The sequence below is a fragment of the Lampetra planeri genome, chromosome 30, assembly GCF_965212315.1.
Source record: "Lampetra planeri chromosome 30, kcLamPlan1.2.h2, whole genome shotgun sequence".
Taxonomy (NCBI): Eukaryota; Metazoa; Chordata; class Hyperoartia; order Petromyzontiformes; family Petromyzontidae; genus Lampetra; species Lampetra planeri.
The window spans coordinates 7,514,487-7,533,262 of NC_136136.1; the positions used below are offsets into that span (position 1 = coordinate 7,514,487).

The 18,776-nt window shown below is 44.9% G+C and overlaps 1 protein-coding gene across 1 annotated transcript; it reads left to right on the top strand.

Moving 5' to 3' along the window:
- The first annotated feature begins 603 nt into the window (after window positions 1–603).
- Window positions 604–17,578, top strand: LOC144728907 (atlastin-2-like). The gene is made up of 13 exons (XM_078608648.1): window positions 604–1,106; window positions 2,705–2,970; window positions 5,005–5,136; window positions 6,148–6,252; window positions 8,194–8,244; window positions 8,788–8,844; window positions 9,661–9,753; window positions 10,745–10,883; window positions 11,437–11,564; window positions 12,870–12,926; window positions 13,041–13,112; window positions 13,529–13,960; window positions 15,024–17,578. Exons 1-13 carry the CDS (start codon window positions 1,058–1,060, stop codon window positions 15,132–15,134), a joined length of 1,692 nt encoding a protein of 563 aa, XP_078464774.1. The 5' UTR covers window positions 604–1,057; the 3' UTR covers window positions 15,135–17,578.
- Window positions 17,579–18,776: the final 1,198 nt, after the last annotated feature.

Below are 18,776 nucleotides of genomic sequence, written 5' to 3' on the forward strand. Positions count from 1 at the left end.
TCGCTGTGTTTTATCCGCCTGGCGTTGTTGTGAGGAGCGACACACGCGCACTTGTAAACCTATACGGATTTACACAACTTGTACACCAGTACATACTAACATTTTTGCACTAATTATCGCACATTCCTGTACATATCAACACACCCGCGCACATCAACATAAACGTAGCTGTGCATATTAAACACACCTGTGCACATGACTGCAACACACACACACACGTCTGTACGTATTCAAAGGCTGCTGCTGCTGCTCGTGCAGCATCACGCCACGTGGTTTATTTACTTTTAAACAAGATGACAAGCCAGTCTATTCAGGGAGTCTCTCCGGTTTTTTAAAAATCATTTATATTAAGTTCGCTTGCTTGCTTGCGCGCTTACGACCGTGCACATCTTTCGGTCGTTTTTAACCCACTTCCCGTGATCCAGTCGAGCTGATATTTTGCACACAGACTCGTTGTGCGTGACAATTTATTTTCGTGAAATTTTTTTTCCAAAATTTTCCACTTTTTAGGACTTTTTTTTCATATTTAATTTAAAATACCAATGTGATAAAAATGAAACTCTTACTCAAGAAAAACATAAATGAATAATAAAATAAAACCGATGCCACGCATATAAAGGATTTATAGTGAAAAACTTTGTTTTTACGGGTTAATTTTTTATTGCTTAGGGGGAGCAGGAAATTTTACACGTGGTCAGGGGGCATGGCTGGGTGTAGTGGGCATGGCTAGAAGCGGTAGGCTTATCTCGATGAAGTTGGTGGCGATGAAGACTGGACGTTAAGTGAAGAGTATCGGGTTCATTGGACCATTGCTGCGTTGTAACGCGGTTCGCGTGCAATGCGGATGGGTTGAGGTTGGGTTGTAGTGGGCAGTCCGGGGCACGGTGGGCAGGGCCGGGGTCGCCATAACAGGTGGTTCGTGTCTACAGATCCACACCACGCGTTCAGCGCGCACGACCCACGGAGTTTGGGGGCCGGGGGTATCAGGATAACGAGGAGGAGTTGAAAGAGGAAGGCTGCAGAAGAAGGTGGTGGTGCTGCTGAGAGACGAGAGGCCATGGCGGATCCTGCGTTGCGGCAACGGCGGCCCGTCTACAACGGCACGGGTGAGTTGGAGTCGGAGTCGGGGGGGGGGGGGGCATGAGGGTCCTCGCGGCCGGGAGGGAGCGCGCCTCCCCCGGCAGGGCCGCTAGACAAGGCCGAGGCACTTTCGTTTGGGCCTCTGCGGTGCACTTTGCGTTAAAACTTAAATTCGTGCGCAACAAAGTGCAGCGACTTTAGAAATGAACTTTTTTTAACCGTGGAAGTAGTTTTTGTGTAAGTTCAGCTGTGACGCAAATGTATGTTTTTGCTTTCTTTGGGTTGTGAAAAGTGCAGTTTGACGGGTCGACTAAAACGCCTACAAGTAACTTATTTACTTCAACCCAAAACTTGTGTTACTTTTTATCCTCACGTTAAAAGCTCAGCGATGTGAACTTCAACGCGGCAAAACAAGTACCGTGTGTGTACAATAATAATACTACGAGAAGTCAATGGTACAGCAGGTCACGCGAAAATAACGGGCTTGGCAAAAGCGCGCCAAAACAGCTGCTAAACGTCCAGTAGCTCGTGATATGTCCACGTTAATTACTCACTTTGATGACCTTGTGATTTTTAAGTGGTAACATTTCACGTAAATAGGCCATGCACTACTGCACAGTAAATATCGTAACATGTCGTTACACCCTTCCCCAGTCCGCAATGACCAAAGTGGTGAAGTATAGTCAAATCCCCATGACCGCCAGGGCTGTAAATGGTCATTTATTTAAATAATGGGACCGTTGAAGTGTTTTTCAGCATCAGACGGTACCAACAAGTTCAATGTATTTTGTCTGTGGCGCGTTTAATAGAGGCATTAGATTGGACACTGAAGGCAACGCTGTCCCTTAATAGGGGCACAATTGAGTGGCCACCATGGACTATGAGCCATGGACTTGGGACTCTTCGTGGAAACTTTGCTGGGTCACTGACCACGTTACATCTACACACATTGTGGTACTATATTGGTTTACTTCATGACATGCACCACCTAGTAAGTTAAATGCGCAGCAGGTGTAAATCGTTATCAAAATTGTGGTGTGCTGACACAGAGGTAGGCCCCAATGCATATACAGTATTGACAAACGTTTAGCTTATCTGATTTTTTTGTGCGTGTGAAAGTTTGCCGGTGTGTTTTGCTATAAATAATGCAAATGGCCAGAGCTTCGTGTTGTGGCCCATAGAGTGTTGTTCATGATTCAGGGTATTAACGTGTTGTAAACTATTTGTCATTGAGCTCATCCACCTCAATGTAATCAATGTAACTTACAATAAATTACAAAAGGATATGTCATCTGAATGCAACTGCGACTCAAGCCACTAAAAGAAAAACAGCGGGACATGTTTACAGTGGAGAACAGGGGGTGCAAACTGTACAGTATATTGTTTTCAAGGAGACAAGCATTAACTGGGGAGAAGAGCGAGGTCCTGAACCTGGGCTTGAACAAAGGCGGAAAGTCAAGAACACAGATGGCTGTGAGCTGTGAATTCCAGGCAGTGTGAATGTATTCAGGGAGATGTTTTATTAAAACGAAGGGAAAACAATCCGTGCGCATGTGAGAGTTTGCGTGTGCATTTATACCCGTTTATTCCAGAATTGTTTTTGTCTGACGCCTTGGCGTGACAGGTGACAACGACCTCCTGCACGGTGGCAGCGACGTGACAGAAGGGCCCCCCGCCGTGCAGGAGGTGCCCATGCGGGAAGCGCGGCCTGTGCAGGTGGTGCGGGCCTGCTCGGACCACTCCTTTGAGCTGGACGAGGAGGCGCTGGGGCGCGTGCTCCTGGACGAACGCGTGCGTGACAAGGACGTGGTGGTCGTCTCGGTGGCCGGAGCCTTTCGCAAGGGAAAGTCTTTTCTGCTCGACTTCATGCTTAGGTACATGTACAACAAGGTGAGTCTGCGTGCGAGGTGTTGGTCGCGTTCGTTACGTCTGCGTGCGTTAGTCACGCACGTTTTTACCGTTTTGTTTTCCTGTGGTTTGTACGCTGTGCCGCAAATACGTTAAGCCGAGTTATCTTCACCACCACGGCTGACATCAGTGGCGAGTGATAGCTGAACTGCTCCTGAGTCACCCTTCCCTTTACCAACCCACACTGACCAGCGTGGTGAAGTATTGGTAAACAACCACCTTGACCATCACTTTGTGGGGAGGCCTTCATCCAGTATGGGATGGATATACTCTAAATTAATTGTTTGTTTGGCTGAGCTCAAATTATATATTTCTGCCTATTCTCTACTTTTGCAAATGTTTGTACTTGGAAATTTGATTTGTGTTTTTTCCTTGTACTCACTGTCCAGCCTATTGTACTGTTCTGGCGTGGACAAACATTTTAAGGGGCAAGGCTACTCTGCATGGGGGGGGGGGGGTTAAAATAAATTCACAAGTGAATTAAGTACACAGCTCCCCGTGTCGCATCTACATTGGTTGCATAACATGTTGGGGAAACTGAGCGTAAATGTGACCGGCTATAATTTCACTTTATCCCCTTAGTATTGTACTAGGACCTCTTCTACGACATGAGCCTGAACGTGAAACATGCCATGAGCAAAGTAACTGATAGTTTTATGCAGTTAATGTACCCGTGCAATGTTAAAGCATTTTCACATCAGGAGGTTAACTATCGAAGTGGCTGCTGATGGGGCTGCACACTCATTCCTCACTCTGTCCAAGGGCATGCCCCCAATCCCAAATGCTTCCTGCAGAATCCACACCTGTTCTTATGTTCACAGAATGTAAGGTGGTAAGAGTTATGTAATGGTATAGGCACCTGTGTCCCCAACATAGCAGTTGCTCGGATGATCCATTGCCTCATGGTAATTGCTTAATTGAGAAGCAGAGCATCATCATTATGACGTCTGCTCTGGGTCACCTCTAACATGACCATGTCCCCAATGGGAGTCCAAACTGACGATGACAAATGGTGCCATTGGCCATATTACAGGCTATGAATGAGCCGGCTTTCATGCACACAATAGCTCGTAATTTTTTTAAGTGATGCACTCCATTATTTGAGCCAAATATGGCCACAGCTACATCAAAAGAAACTCAACACATTCGTAAAGATCAGTTTTTCCTATAATTCCTTGGTGGTATGTTCTGAATTATTCATGGCCAATCCAGATAAAATGTAACTTGGCAAAGTATACTTTTTGCGTGCGTTCGTAAAGCCGCTCTTTAATTAAATACCAAATCGGTATAAGATGAGCTTCGGTGAGTCTGTTAGTGAATTTTTAAAAACTTTAATCCTTGTTATTTTCCCTGACGTTGGTTCATATTTTGGCTGCCCCCCAGAGAACCCCCTCCGTCACGGTCTAACTATAGCCACAGCCGTTAGATCCTGCACGGCAGGAACACACGTCAGCAAGTACTATTTCTAAATAAGCCAAGTTATGGGAGCATGCACATGGTGCGGGGTAACATCACAAAACATTCTGGTGTGCATTTATATGAACAGCCCTTTGTCAGTCCACTGCTGGATGAGGACCTCCCCACACCATTCTTGTCTTGGGGGTTATTTGATCATACTTCACACCGGTCACTCCAGTTTGGTCAAGGCTGGGAGCATAAATGTGGGAACATAGCAGTACAGTAGACCAAATTATTATTTTTCTCACTGCTTTCTGCTGCCCACAACGTAACTTTTTTAGCGCCTGTCGTATGGTAAAATTACCCCCATAGTTCGCACGATGTGCTGAGGCCCTCATACATCAATGGCTTCTGAAAAGGGCTGTACATGTACACGTGCAATCTTTTTTTAACTCTTTTTACGAGGGTTGCCATTGGTGGTTACTGGGCAGAAGTGGTACACATCTGTTTCCAGGGTTTAAGTGGGCACACGTGCATGGCATGCTGGCATAGGGTCATGCAGGTCTCAACGTACCTTTGTGATGTGGAGCGGCTGACACTGTTGTGACCTCGGGGCAGACGGGTTCCTGGCTCGGAGGGAACGACGAGCCACTCACCGGCTTCACCTGGCGCGGCGGCTGTGAGCGCGAGACGACGGGGATACAGATGTGGAGTGACGTCTTCCTCGTCGACAAGCCTGACGGCATCCAGGTGACCCCCCCCAGCTCACCTTCGTCTTGTCCAGTGCCGCTCATGAGTTTAGTTTTCTCGCTTGTATTTATTTTTGCCCACAAACACTCTTCTCGTATTGGTGTATTGCATTTCATTATGACATGGCCCAGCGGTAAGGTGTTCGGCGCTTTTGCAGAGGTTCGTGAATGTAAACTGGCAGGCCGCCCTGTTATGACTGCGACTGTATTAACCAAAATAAATATAAACTGTCTGCTTTAGATTGGACGTTGAAGATCCCTTGACGTTCTCGAGACGAGTAGTTCGTTGTGTGCTAATGTCATGGTCTAAACCTGTCAAATTTGGAATAACGCAACATCCACTGGGCTTGCCCTTCGAATATCTGAGATGAGATGTGATGCCCTACTGGGAATGTGCCCAAGTGGATGTCCAATGTGGAAACGGAGCAATGAAATCAGCTCGTGTGTAGGTGCTAAATGGATTGTCACATTTTAGAACCTTGAGAGATAGTGACGACATGGGGAAGTCTTCATCTAGCAATGTATCGATCATGGCTGAGGATGAGGATATTCCTTATATTCTTAGGTTTTTTCGGTAAAGTCACGTAGGTAAACATTAAAAAAGTAAAATAAAATAAAAATCACGACGTTTCGGAGGCAACACAAGCTTCCGTCTTCAGGTGGGACCGTCACAGCCACGACAGCTGTATCAAGTACTTGACTTTACCGAAAAAACCTAAGAATATGAATCCTTGCAGTCCCGAAAGCTTCAAATCTAGATATTCCTTATATTTGATCAGAGCTCGTTTTTTTGTGTTTTGTTTGTTGTCCTTCCCCCGCATCTCTGATTTATGTATGACAGTTTTTGTCATTCATAAACATTACATTCCTGTGTTGTGTATGAGAGGTTTTATTTATGCTTGGCCTAGCGAAAGCGCTGGCATTCATTGACCATTGATCTCTGAACCCGGAGCTGAGACTGGGTGATGGATTGTCACGTGACTCGTTTGTTGTGTCCGCGGCATGCTTACAGGTGGCCGTGCTACTGATGGACACTCAGGGCGCGTTTGACAGCCAGTCGACCATCAAGGACTGCGCTACTGTGTTCGCCCTCAGCACCATGACCAGCTCTGTGCAGGTGTGGGGCCCCGTACCGCAGGCCCTGGAACTGATACATAGTTGCTTTAAAACACTTGGAAGCTCGACATACCGATGTATCACTATAATACATGTGCATCTCTTTTTGCCATTCAAATGATGTATAGCGGCTTCTCGGCACCATGACGGTCATGTGGGTTATTTGGTTCTACTTTACCATGCCGGGTTAGTGTGGGTGGGTGATGGTTGGGTTTATAGATGCGGGAGCATAGATTCTAGATTTGAAGCTTTCGTGACTGCAAGGAATCATATTCTCAGGTTTTTTCGGTAAAGTCACGTAGGTAAAACATCAAAATTAATGAAAATAAAATAAAACAAAAATCACGACGTTTCGGAGGCAACACAAGTCTCCGTCATCAGGTGGGACCGTCACAGCCGAATTAGCTGCATCAAGTGAGGCAATGATTCAAGAAGTAATCCCTTATAAGCAAGTTGAAGGGGGGAGGAGAGGGGGGGGGAGCTCATCAGAATGTGGTAGCCAATGAAAAAACAATGGACTACGGCTTGGACGAGGTTGCTGCTGTACACGCCAACACTCTCTGTCCATTGTGTTGGCGTGTACAGCAGCAACCTCGTCCAAGCCGTAGTCCATTGTTTTTTCATTGGCTACCACATTCTGATGAGCTCCCCCCCCCTCTCCTCCCCCCTTCAACTTGCTTATAAGGGATTACTTCTTGAATCATTGCCTCACTTGATGCAGCTAATTCGGCTGTGACGGTCCCACCTGATGACGGAGAGTTGTGTTGCCTCCGAAACGTCGTGATTTTTGTTTTATTTTATTTTCATTAATTTTGATGTTTTACCTACGTGACTTTACCGAAAAAACCTAAGAATATGGGAGCATAGATGTACAATGGCTTATGATCACTGGCGGAGCCAGTGGGGCGGGGGGGTAGGGTGGCACGTGCACCCCCCAATGATCCGATCGAAATTAGGGATTTCAATCGGATAATTGGGATTTATTAATTTGGCATGTGGGTAGTTTCCAGACTGTACACAATGCAAAAAGGATAAAAAATAGACTTTTGGATTTTTCGGGGGGGGGGGGGGGGGCGCAATAATGGATATATTTGCACGGCAAGTGAGCGGGATGTCACATCTGTGATGTAACCCGCATGCGGAAGTGTCACGCAGTGTGCCTGCTGACGTCACGCATCTCCCCCCCCACCCTCCGTGTAGGCCGTGTATTAATCCAAGACAAGAATCCAAGTCCCGGGCGAAGCCGGGTAGTTAAGCTAGTTAGTAATAAATCGGCATTTTGCGACCCCCACTGCCACTGTGTAGCATATTCTTACGTGCCAGGGACTCTATGAGATGATAGGACAATAGTCTGAGTCCATAATTGGCAATAAGTAACGGCAAAGCAGTTATAAGTGACTCAGAATTGTGCGTAGTTGCGTAGACAGTATACCACTTTCCTGAAGGCAAACACCTTCAGCGAGCGCGATGTCGATCACGCACGGTTCAAATTCGACCCTCGATCGATGGCTGCGCCATCACCGCACACGCATCGAATAAAAAGCAAGGGACAAGTCCTTACTAACAACTCCTCTATCATTTTTCATTGCTGGAGGGGTTGCCCCCCTATCTGATAATCCTGGCTCCGCCATTGTTTATGATGCACTGCCCTCTTGCTGCTCACCATGCAGCCCCACAGCCTCTTATCAACCTATTTGCACTTGGTGGTTATCCATACAAGCACAATCTGGACCGAAAACTGCTTAGATTGCAAATTATTACCAGTTATGGAACATTCTTTTGTGATTTGCTTCTAGGCTTGACTTGTTTTGAGAAGAATGCTTAATTTTAAGGACAAGTATTTGTGTTCTGCGAGATGTTTGTCACAATCTGTATAGAAATAAATAGGCACGTTTTAAATGACTCAAACAATTAATTGCATCGTCGTGTTTTATTTTAACAGGTTTACAACTTAACGCAAAACATCCAAGAGGACGATTTACAGCATTTACAGGTGCTGATCTGCATTGAAGGTGTTTTCTTTTACGAATGCTGAAATGTAAAATGTTCATGATTGCTAGCACCCTTGTAAACCACGAGACAGTTGACTTATGCCATCCCGAGGACAGTTAGGGACATCGATGGCAAGATCTACTGCAAACACCTGGCCTTGGGTGAATCGTGCAGTGGCTACAAATTCCTGCTCTTACGTCTTTTGAGAACATTCTAGCCTTGTAGCAGATGGAGGATCAAGGAGCCATCAGTGTAGAATTTAGTTAAATGTAAATGTGCTGCACACTTCACGTAAAGCGGAGATCTTTATCCTTTTTCATAAACGTTTCATTATGTAAACTGCTTCTATTCAACGTTACATGAGTTCAGATGTGGCTTTGAATATTTAAAATTTGCAATAATAATGCATCAGGTAGGGACACTGATTTAATTACAAACTCATTTGAAAATGTTAGTGTTGTGAAATTGGATAGTGAACTACAGTTATTCATTCGCATTAGGCTAAACAATCGCCTTCTCATCTAAATGTCTGTCTTTCTAACAGTTGTTTACTGAATATGGACGTCTTGCGATGGATCAAGTCATCAACAAACCCTTCCAGGTACCTTTGTATTCATTCGTTGTGCTAAATATGCTGACATTACTGATGATTCCGTGTTAAAATTACATGGGTTTTTTCTGTCACTCGATAAATGGTTCCCTCTCCACTTGTTTTTATTTTATGAATAGAGTGCTTGCTCTTCTTGTTAAATAATTGCAGTGCAAATAATCAATCCAGTCATACTTTCTGTTCACGTTCACAGCATTGTCTTGTAAGGTTGTAGCAATGCCTGCTATTGACAAACCTAATTTTAGTCATCAGAAGCCTTCGGTGGGCAAAATAAAGCCCAGATTAGTCTGGTGGAGTACAGTAGAGCCTAAGCAAGGCGGCCAAATCCAGCTTAAAAATCTCATGCGGGGCTGCTGCTGCAAGGGGCTTTGAAGAAGCTCATGTCCAGGGGCAGCAAAGCATTGATTTAGTTTTACCACCGCCACAAGATGCACGCTGGTCATGTCCGGAAACGTGTGCAGTATCTGATTTCACACGCGTGTTCTTGCTGATTTGTCCATCTCGTAAATGCTGAGCCGCCCTCGCCTCCCCTTGGCGTATGTTTTACACCGATAAGTATCACCGAATAAAAGTCATTGGTGGTGGCGATAGTGGTTATCGGAAGCTTAATTGGTGAGGGTTTTCGGCAAGCCTGCTAGCGCACAGCCAGTAGGCTAAAATTAAAAGCCCTGTGAAAAATATCCAGTGCACATCTCCATTTCACTCTCGTGCAGCAGGGTAGGGAAAATTAATCTGGTTTTTGATGATGATGATGATGGTGGTGGTGTTGTTCTCATCTGGGCTGTTACCCCCTCTCCTCCCCCACAGTCACTCATGTTTCTCGTAAGAGACTGGAGCTTCCCGTACGAGTATCCATATGGCCACGAGGGTGGAAATAAGTTCCTTGAAAAACGGCTTAAGGTGAGATGCAAGTGCATGTTTCCAACTCTGAAATGCACACTTTTGTGATCTTTGTAGAGGCTTCGAGAATAATTTCATTTACTCTGTAAAAGGGGGGGTTTAGTTGGCAACTCTTGAACTCATACTTTCATATTCTTTGGGTAGATTTGGGCTACGCCCATTTCAAACCTTTATAAGCAGTTGTCTTTTGAAGCTAACCCCCCCTTTTCCTGAAGACGACCGCTTGTGTTGTGATCGAAACGTCGATATTTTTTGTTATTTTTTCTGTCTACGTGGTTTTACCGAAAGACCCAAAGAATTTGAATTCCTGCAGTCACGAAAGCTTTAAGTCAAGAATCATACTTTCATGTTGTGGCTCACAACATGAAAGTATGATTCTTGACTTAAAGTTGGTATTCCTAAAAATGTAATGTTATCTCAGTCCTTGCTTACAAGTGGTGTTAATTCTGCTTACCTTTGAGCATGCAAACCAACACCATGTTCTTTTAAAACATGTTTTGCTCTTTTTACAAAACGTCCTGATTGTGCTATCGATATTGTGTCATGAGGCAAAATGTCCATGAGAGGATTGCACAGGGTGGTGTAATCGTGTAATCGTTCATGTTACAGATTAGCCTTGGAAGCGCCTACCACAGAGCTACCGCTTCATTCCTTTTAAGTGGCCTCTGGTCCACACAGCAGGGGGCAGCACTTTCGACAGCTGCCAGACCACTGAGCGTATAATGTTCGTCGCACGAAGGTCCAACTGATATGTTTAATTCGCGGAGTTGGAATTTCGCCAAATTAAGTGAAGAACCGAATATAATGTGATGGGATTAACGTGCAGTCATTGGTGAGAGACCATCAACTCACTGCCATTTGAGAACCCGGTTTAATCACAGGCGGCTGCCTGGATTCGAACCCTGGAACTCTGCGGTGGCAGCCCAACGCTCTGACCTCTGTGCCCCCTGGCCACCTTCCGACACAACGCAATGTCGTTTTGACCATACAGTTATCGGAGAACCAGCACGAGGAGGTGCAGAACGTGAGGAAGCACATCCACTCGTGCTTCTCTAAGGTCGGCTGCTTCCTCATGCCTCACCCTGGCCTCAAGGTGGCTACCAACCCAAACTTCGATGGCCGCCTAAAAGGTACTTACTAAGGTGCAGCCCTATGTCCATCCACTGCTGGATGAAAGCCTCCCCATGCCGTGCGGGTCTTCGGTGTGATATGACCATACTTGACCGGACTGCTCAGTGTGGGTTTGTGAAGGCAGGGGACCATGTATGTCTGAGCTTAAAGTTTAGTACAAACATACATTTTCATGCTCTACCCTTTGCTGCCCACAGCCTAGCTCCACAGCCTATAACAACCTAATTTACGCATGTAGTCTTCTATGCAAGCAAAATGCTGGTCAATACTTGCTTTTCTTCCAGTTAAACTAGGTAGATGGGCGATGGATCATGAAGGTCTCTGTTTATTTTGCTGTAGAGCCTGTAATGGTTTGTTAGAGCCTCTTGGTCTTGAAAGCCTTGGAAGTCTACAGATAGGTGGTGCTGTTTGCACGAGTTTTTCAGAGTTTAAAGTAACTTATAACAGAAGGACAAACGAGGACGCGTTTTATAGTACGTACGTTTTCGACAAATTACCAAGCATGCTCGTGGCGTTGACCTCACGTAAGTGCGCCCCTGGACACGTGTGCAGATATTGACAGCGAGTTCAAGCAGAACCTGCAGAACCTGGTACCTCTGCTGCTGGCCTCACAAAACCTGGCTGTCAAGGAGATCAACGGCTCCAGGATCACGTGCCGCGCACTCGTGCAGTACTTCAAGGTGATTCCCACGTCTGCCCGGGGATGGCAGGGTGGCGAAGTGGTAACACTCATGCCACAAAGCAAAAAGGGGATAGTTTCGATTTCTGACTTGGGGGGCCTTTCTGTGAGGAGTTTGCCTGTTCTGCATGTTTCCTCTGCATTTGTCGGATCCTCATAGAAACCATACAATGAAATTGGTGTTGGTTAAATATCCAAATGTTGATACATTTACTGGGAAATTGCTCAATAGCGAATACACATAGCAACATCTCCTTCTCCTGCAAAAACTTGGCATTACCTTCCTGAGTATGAGTCTTGAGGCTGAATGAGACTTTCCTGGGGGAACGAGTGTAATAATAACTCATATAATATATTTTATTTAGATGTTTTGATGTTAAAAATGTATTTTGAATCATAACATTGTTAAGTTAGATCTGTGAATATTCACCGCCTCACGATCCGGTGAACTACCACAATTTAGCGCTGCAAAGAAATTCTTGTCTGGTCTTATTTGTACCTTCTCATTTGATTTGGTTCTTCTTTCTTCTGTCTAGGATTATTTTTTGGCTCCGTTGGCCTAAATGGAATATCATTTATAACTAAAGGGTACAGACTGACCGACTGATATAATGTATCTTAATTTAAAATGGTCGATTCTCGCGCACACAATTTGATGTGTGTATTGTGAGCTATAGGAATGAATCTTGATGAATCAATGCATCGCTATATCCTGATTAAGACACAAACAAACTGTTGGGCAGTTTTGTATATATATTTTGTATCATTCTGCATATTAAGTTGTATTGCCTTGGGTGTGTTAAGGACCCTCGGCTAACTTGCCTGTAAACATGAGATGGTGTGTGTGGGTATGTGTGTATAGTATGCCTTCATAGCTGCTCACTAACAGAACTTGCCTCAACAATCTGTTAAGGCTATACGGGGGATCTTTGTCTTTGTAGTTTGCTTGTGGGGAGCGGTAGTGTAGCGGTTAGCGCGCTGCGCTACGAACCCGGCAACCCAAGTTCGATTCCCGCTCACGGCCAACACTGGTGACGATTATCTGAACCGGTCCTCGGCTTCCCCTTGGTCGAATGAGCCTCAAATGAGTACCTGGTGTGGTGTGTAAACATTGCCACTGGGGAGACAAAGGCGGTCGGGCGTGATGCTGGCCACTCACCCCGTCGTGTGCCATGCCGACCTTCAAAGGTGCTCACTAACAGCACTTGCCCCAACAGTCTTTCAAGGCTATATGGGATCTTTGTCTTTGTAGTTTGCTTGATGCAACATAAATGCATTTTAAGATTCGACAGTTTTTGACTTGCAGACGTACATGAAGATTTTTCAGGGAGAAGAGCTTCCACATCCAAAGTCTATGCTGCAGGTAATTATCATTAAATGCCTAGTTAATATTTAATTTGAGCAAAAAGAAAATCAAGTCTCATAAATGAATATTTAATACATGTTTAAAAAAAATACATTTTTATTTTCTTTGCAGGCCACAGCAGAAGCCAATAACCTCACAGCTGTTGCCACTGCAAAGGACATGTACAATCGGGAAATGGAGAAGGTAAACATTTGCTTAAAAAACACAACCCTCAAACATTGCTCACTTCTTATAACCACCGTTCTCCCGTTGCGATGGGGTTAGTTAGACTGGATCTCCTTCTTCCACTTGTGTCACCCTAGCCACTCTCATGTCCGTGTTTATGTTTTCCTTAACGCTCATCCGGGTTCTTCCTCAAATGACTTCAATCTCTTCATTTAAAAACTCTGATTATTATGTTTCCCTCCTCACTCTGCACCTCATGGCCATACCCTCCCAGTCTTACTTATCTCGCTTTGTCTGCAATACTTCCTACCCACCATTGTTTGATATTCCCACTTCTAATCTTTCAGTGTTAGTCCATACCATGTCTACCAGAGGCAAATTAACTGTCCTTGTAGCATGCACAGAGTAATTTCTTTAATTTTTAAACATTCTAGGTTTGTGGAGGTAACCAGCCATTCCTGGCACCATCAGACCTGGAGCAGAGTCACCACAATCTCCTGGAAGGCTGCATCAAGCAGTTCCGCTCCACCAAGAAAATGGGCGGCGAGGAGTACAGCAGGAAATACGAGGAGCAGCTGGAGTGCGAGATTCAGGAGACCTTTGGGAACTTTTCCAAGCACAACGACAGCAAGAACATCTTCAAGGCCGCGCGCACGCCCGCCACGTTCTTTTCCGTCGTGGTGGCCATGTACGTGGCGTCTGGCGCGCTGGGGTTCGTGGGGCTGTCGGCCCTCGCCAGCCTCTGCAACCTGGTGCTGACGATGTCGCTGCTGCTGCTGTGCACGTGGTCGTACGTGCGCTACTCGGGAGAGTACCGCGATGTCGGAGCTGTCATTGACGACCTTGCCAACGTTCTCTGGGAACAGGTGAGCGAAGTATCCCGACACAACCGTTTGTCTCATTGTATTGTGTGGCTATGTTGTCCGTAGATGGTAGTGCAGCAAAAAGCATTTCTGTGCTGTACTATGCTCCAAACTCTTATGTTCCTCACCTTCACCAACCAACATTGACCAGTGTTGTAAAGTTGAGTCAAATAACCCCCCGTGACGTCCATGGCATAGGGAGGCCCTCATCTAGCAGCTGGCTGACAATAAACGCGTACATATTGCGATCATGCTATCGTTGTTGTGACATGAGGCAAAGACGTTTCTGTTCACAACGGGCAGTGCACTGCTGTATTAAACGTCACAGAACCTACTTCTGAAGTAACTTTTATAGGCCTCCCCTTTATCCACACTAGACACACCTGCTTATGCCCTGTAAAAAAAGTGTTTGTTCTGTGTCAAGAGCTGTAATTTAGGAAATTCAAGTGACAAACGACATTTAACGTGGTGCAAATTACTGACCAGGCTGAAACGACTTTCTCCCTATGCCTGACAATTCAGTTTATTATACTTCCCATCCTTATTTGGTGTCAATGCCATGTGTGGTCATGCTATGGATTGGAGGGCACTTTTCAGTGTTCACATTGTGCTGTTATGAACCCAATGTAAAGCTCCCTCTATTGGTGATGTTTAGTGTGCAATTACTTGAAAACACATTACACGTTTTATGTATGACCTTCTGATAATAACTGGTGGCAGGACCTTGGTCTGTTGTCCCTGTTTGATGTGGGTTTTGTAATGGATTTCTCCTATCCCGTAGTAGATGACTGCCATGGTGCTTGTACAGTGTTTAGAACACCACATTGCAGAGATTGCAGTCTGCTCTGAGTGTTCAATTTTAACAGGCTATACTTTGCAGACGTTCAGACCAAAATAGGATAACCAGTACAGTGAAGTGTCTGTTCCATGATGATCACAGGATATCGTTTGGCTTCTGCCAGCATGCGTGTTGAGGGGACACCCCTGCTCAGTGGTGTCACTGCATGGGATCGAGGTGCGTTGAGCTGTACCGGAGTAACTCTTCCCCCCTTTGGTTGCCCTGCAGGTATTAAAGCCGCTTTCAGAGTCTCTGCTGGAGGACACGATGCGCCAGACAGTGAAAAACTCCATCAGGGCCGGACTGACTGACTCAGCTCGGGGTTCAGGCAGACGCTAGGGCCACCGGGACACGTTTTCGTGCCAAGACGGTGCCTCCAGCCCGTTGCTTGTGTGAGATCATTGAGGCCACCGGGGGGGGGGGGGTGGCCAAAGTCACCAAACATCACACAGGCTGTTTCCCTATGTGCCCTGCTTAAAATCATTGTTCATAATTCACTATACCTCTACCTTGGCAATAAAAATTGTCGGACGTCGTAACTAAATATTTATTCTATGTGGCCAAGAGATGAAAGATGGGCAAGGTTATTCACACTTAAGCGTGCTACTTAAACTTATCTCCGTGTAATCAGCTCATGCCAGTGCAGTTGCACACCAGCAAAGGGCTTGAGCGCATAATCACCGAGCACCGAACAAAGTCGTGGTGAGCGTTCGTTCAAACGTAAAACTAGCGTCCACAAGGGAAAAAAACTAGTTATCAACCTATGCACAAGAATACGCCACAATCTGTATCATCAGCAACGAGTTTAAAGCAGTAGCGGCATTGGTCACGAGGCCAAGCGTGTTTATTTTAGAATCAGAAACTGAGTGCGGTCTCACACGAGTGTCACGTTGTGAATAACTTGGCTCCGTCTACGTGTTTATACTGTGTGCCTGGAATTGTCAATCCCCGCTCGGGAACAGGCAGTTCTCTTCACTTGTAGGGTAAGGAACATTGGCCTGGGCTTTGCTTATTTCACTAAATGCAACGATTGCACTCTCCCTAATGGTATTGTCAGAACGTATCGCTATTTTGCGTGGATAATTAAGACGTATATTTTTCACAATTTACCCACAATCCTTGATGTATTCACAAGCCTAGAAATGGAAATTATAAATTATATTAAATTACAGGATTGCGAAGCTTTACAATTTACCAAAATGTTGGGAGCGTATTCTACAATGTAGGCTGATGAGATCGCCAGACTAAGTGTTATATTCTGCCCGCAATACACGAACGTAGCATATGGTAGCTTGTGTTTACAGCAGTACAGTTTGACTGCCTCGCAACAGAGCCATGACCGCTGAGAATGTACATGGATTTGTCCGGGTGCTTTACCTGTGGTCTCTTGAATGCAACAGGCCAATATATTTTCTTGACATGTTGAAACATTTAAAACCGTTTGAACATTGATATTTACCATATGTTGTTACATACATAAAACGCTCTATACCAACCGGCGCAGCAACCACAGTGCCTGTCCCCACTGGAGATTTGTGAATGTACTCTACTGGTGCCACTTCCGGTCACGTTAGGTGACTGGATTAGACCCTCGAGCCAATTCACTTGTCCTCTTCAGTTTCAGATATCATCAGCCATGTTCAGTTCACTGCTGGATGAAGGCCTCTCCAAGCTGTTGCAAACTCTCTACGATTCCACGATGCAAATAATTTACCCAGCACCTTCATACGAACTAACCTAATCGTTGCAGCTCCTCTGTCAATGACCTGTGGGATACGCTCATCACAGTAAAATGAGCCTGTTTTTACACACGCAATCAAAATCTGAAACCCCACCATCGCAGGCAAACCCATGAATGGTGCTGAACGACTTGCTTGAGAGCAGATGTTTTTTATGAATACCCAGACATGGCCCAAAATGTAATCTCTGCTTCCACCCCTCGTTTAATTTGGTCAGCTAGAGACTCGCAAAGTTTCCGTTTTTGTTCAATTGCCACGCCATTTCATTTTTGGTTGTGTAGCAGATGAAAAATTAACTCTTCCATTTGTGCTGACCACGTGAGACGACCTGTTTAGGTCTAGCATGACCTTTCCCTTGGTGCTTTCAGTAGCCCCGTGGCTATGGATGGGTTCTGAGATTACAGATGGGGAAGGTTTGGTGATGGTAAGAGGCTTGAGAGGCCCAGAGAAGCCTTACGAGGGAGGGCTAGCTTTTGTGTAATGAGAAACTGTTGATCTTGCAGGTCGCATGCAGACTTGATTTCATTGATCCAAATATTGACTGAGCAGTCCATAGACATTTCTTGGTTGGCTTATCCTGATGACATTATCGTGGATTAGTATTGTTTAGGAGCAGTGTTGCTAATACGAAGTGTTGCATATGTTCAATACTTGTGCCCTTTCTATTTTTTTCCATTGATGAACACATGGGAATTGATATTTAACGATTGAATGCCTAAATAGCGAGTGTTCCAAATACATATCTTTATTTGTGAAATGCAAATGTGCACTATTTATGCTTTTTTTTTGCGGAGGTTAAATATCACTCATTGTAAACCAAAGTTTGTAAATTCCGCGGTTGGGCTTTGCCTCAAGGTGCTTGCCTTCGGTTGTTGCCCGGGATGTGTTTTGTGAGATGTTGTTTGCATGCACTGTGTGTATATTCCGCGTGTGACTTCGCTGGTCGGTGTTTACTGACGCGTGAGGGGGGGGAGGCTAACGAATCAGCAGGGAAGTCTGTTCAGTTTCAAATGAGAGACATTAAAAAAAATCATTAATTTTGAATTGCATCTCGGTGAGTGAATATTCCAACACGCCTTTGCAATGCCTCGTGAGAATAAATGCAAACCAATTCTTTATAGACCGCGAAAGCCCATTCTGACATTGTTGCTCTCGAAATGAGTAAGGGGTGGGTGTGTGGGGGGGGGGGAATTAATGGAAAAGCAGGGTGTTCACGAGGAACGTGTTCCAGATTTTTCGGTTAATCCAAAACGGACCAAGATGTGAAATGTCGGATGATCACATTTTTTTTTGCTCTTGTGTCAGGTTGATCCGAAAGTTCGACGTCAAGGGGGGAATGACGTCACTTTTTTGGTGTCAAGTTCCACGCTTTTCCCCGACCAGAATGTTGTGTCTCGTGGCACCGGGCGACGTCACGGGTGGTTATCGTGGATTAAAAAGGAAAACATTAAATCACGACGTTTCGGAGGCAACACAAGCCTTCGTCTTCAATTACTGTAACAGGTGTTACAGTAATTTTTGCTGTGACGGTTCCACCTGAAGACGGAGGCTTGTGTTGCCTCCGAAACGTCGTGATTTAATTTATTTGTTTTCCTACGTGACTTTACCGAAAAAACCCAAAGAATATGGATCCTTGCAGTCACGAAAGCTTCAAATCTAGAATTAAAGGTTAGCGTTTAAAAGCTCCAAATTTTTCCTTTAAAAAAATCGAAAATATGAAAATAATCCCTAGTACTGACATAGCCTGCTTCAGCTGATACATGCATTGCTTTGGAAATGATGAATACTTGTATTTTGTTTTAATATTAAAAGGGACTTGGCAGTGTTTCACGAGCGCGAACGATTACGCACTTGCCTTGTTCGTCATTAAGACTATATAACAGGAGAAAATGAGTTGACATTCTTCGAGCGGGATTTCAGTGTTAAGGAGAGCAGAGTGACTTATAGTTGGTTGTCACACGTCACGGTGTTAATGGAAAAATATTCACAGCAAATCCTAACGTCATTTGTCAACGTCAAAGAAATGATGGCATAGTGTAAAGCGCGATTTGCAACTAAGTTTGTCAGCCTGATAGCTGCTATGAAAAATGGCCGTTGTCAACATTGGATATTTTTTTTCTCTTACGAGGCAGTATTAATAATTAAAATAGTTTAATATGCCCTTGCGCGCCATTATCAACGCAGTCTGGTAGTAATTGTTTTTTTTAACAATTGCATAATCTTTTTTTTGTCATTGGAAAAG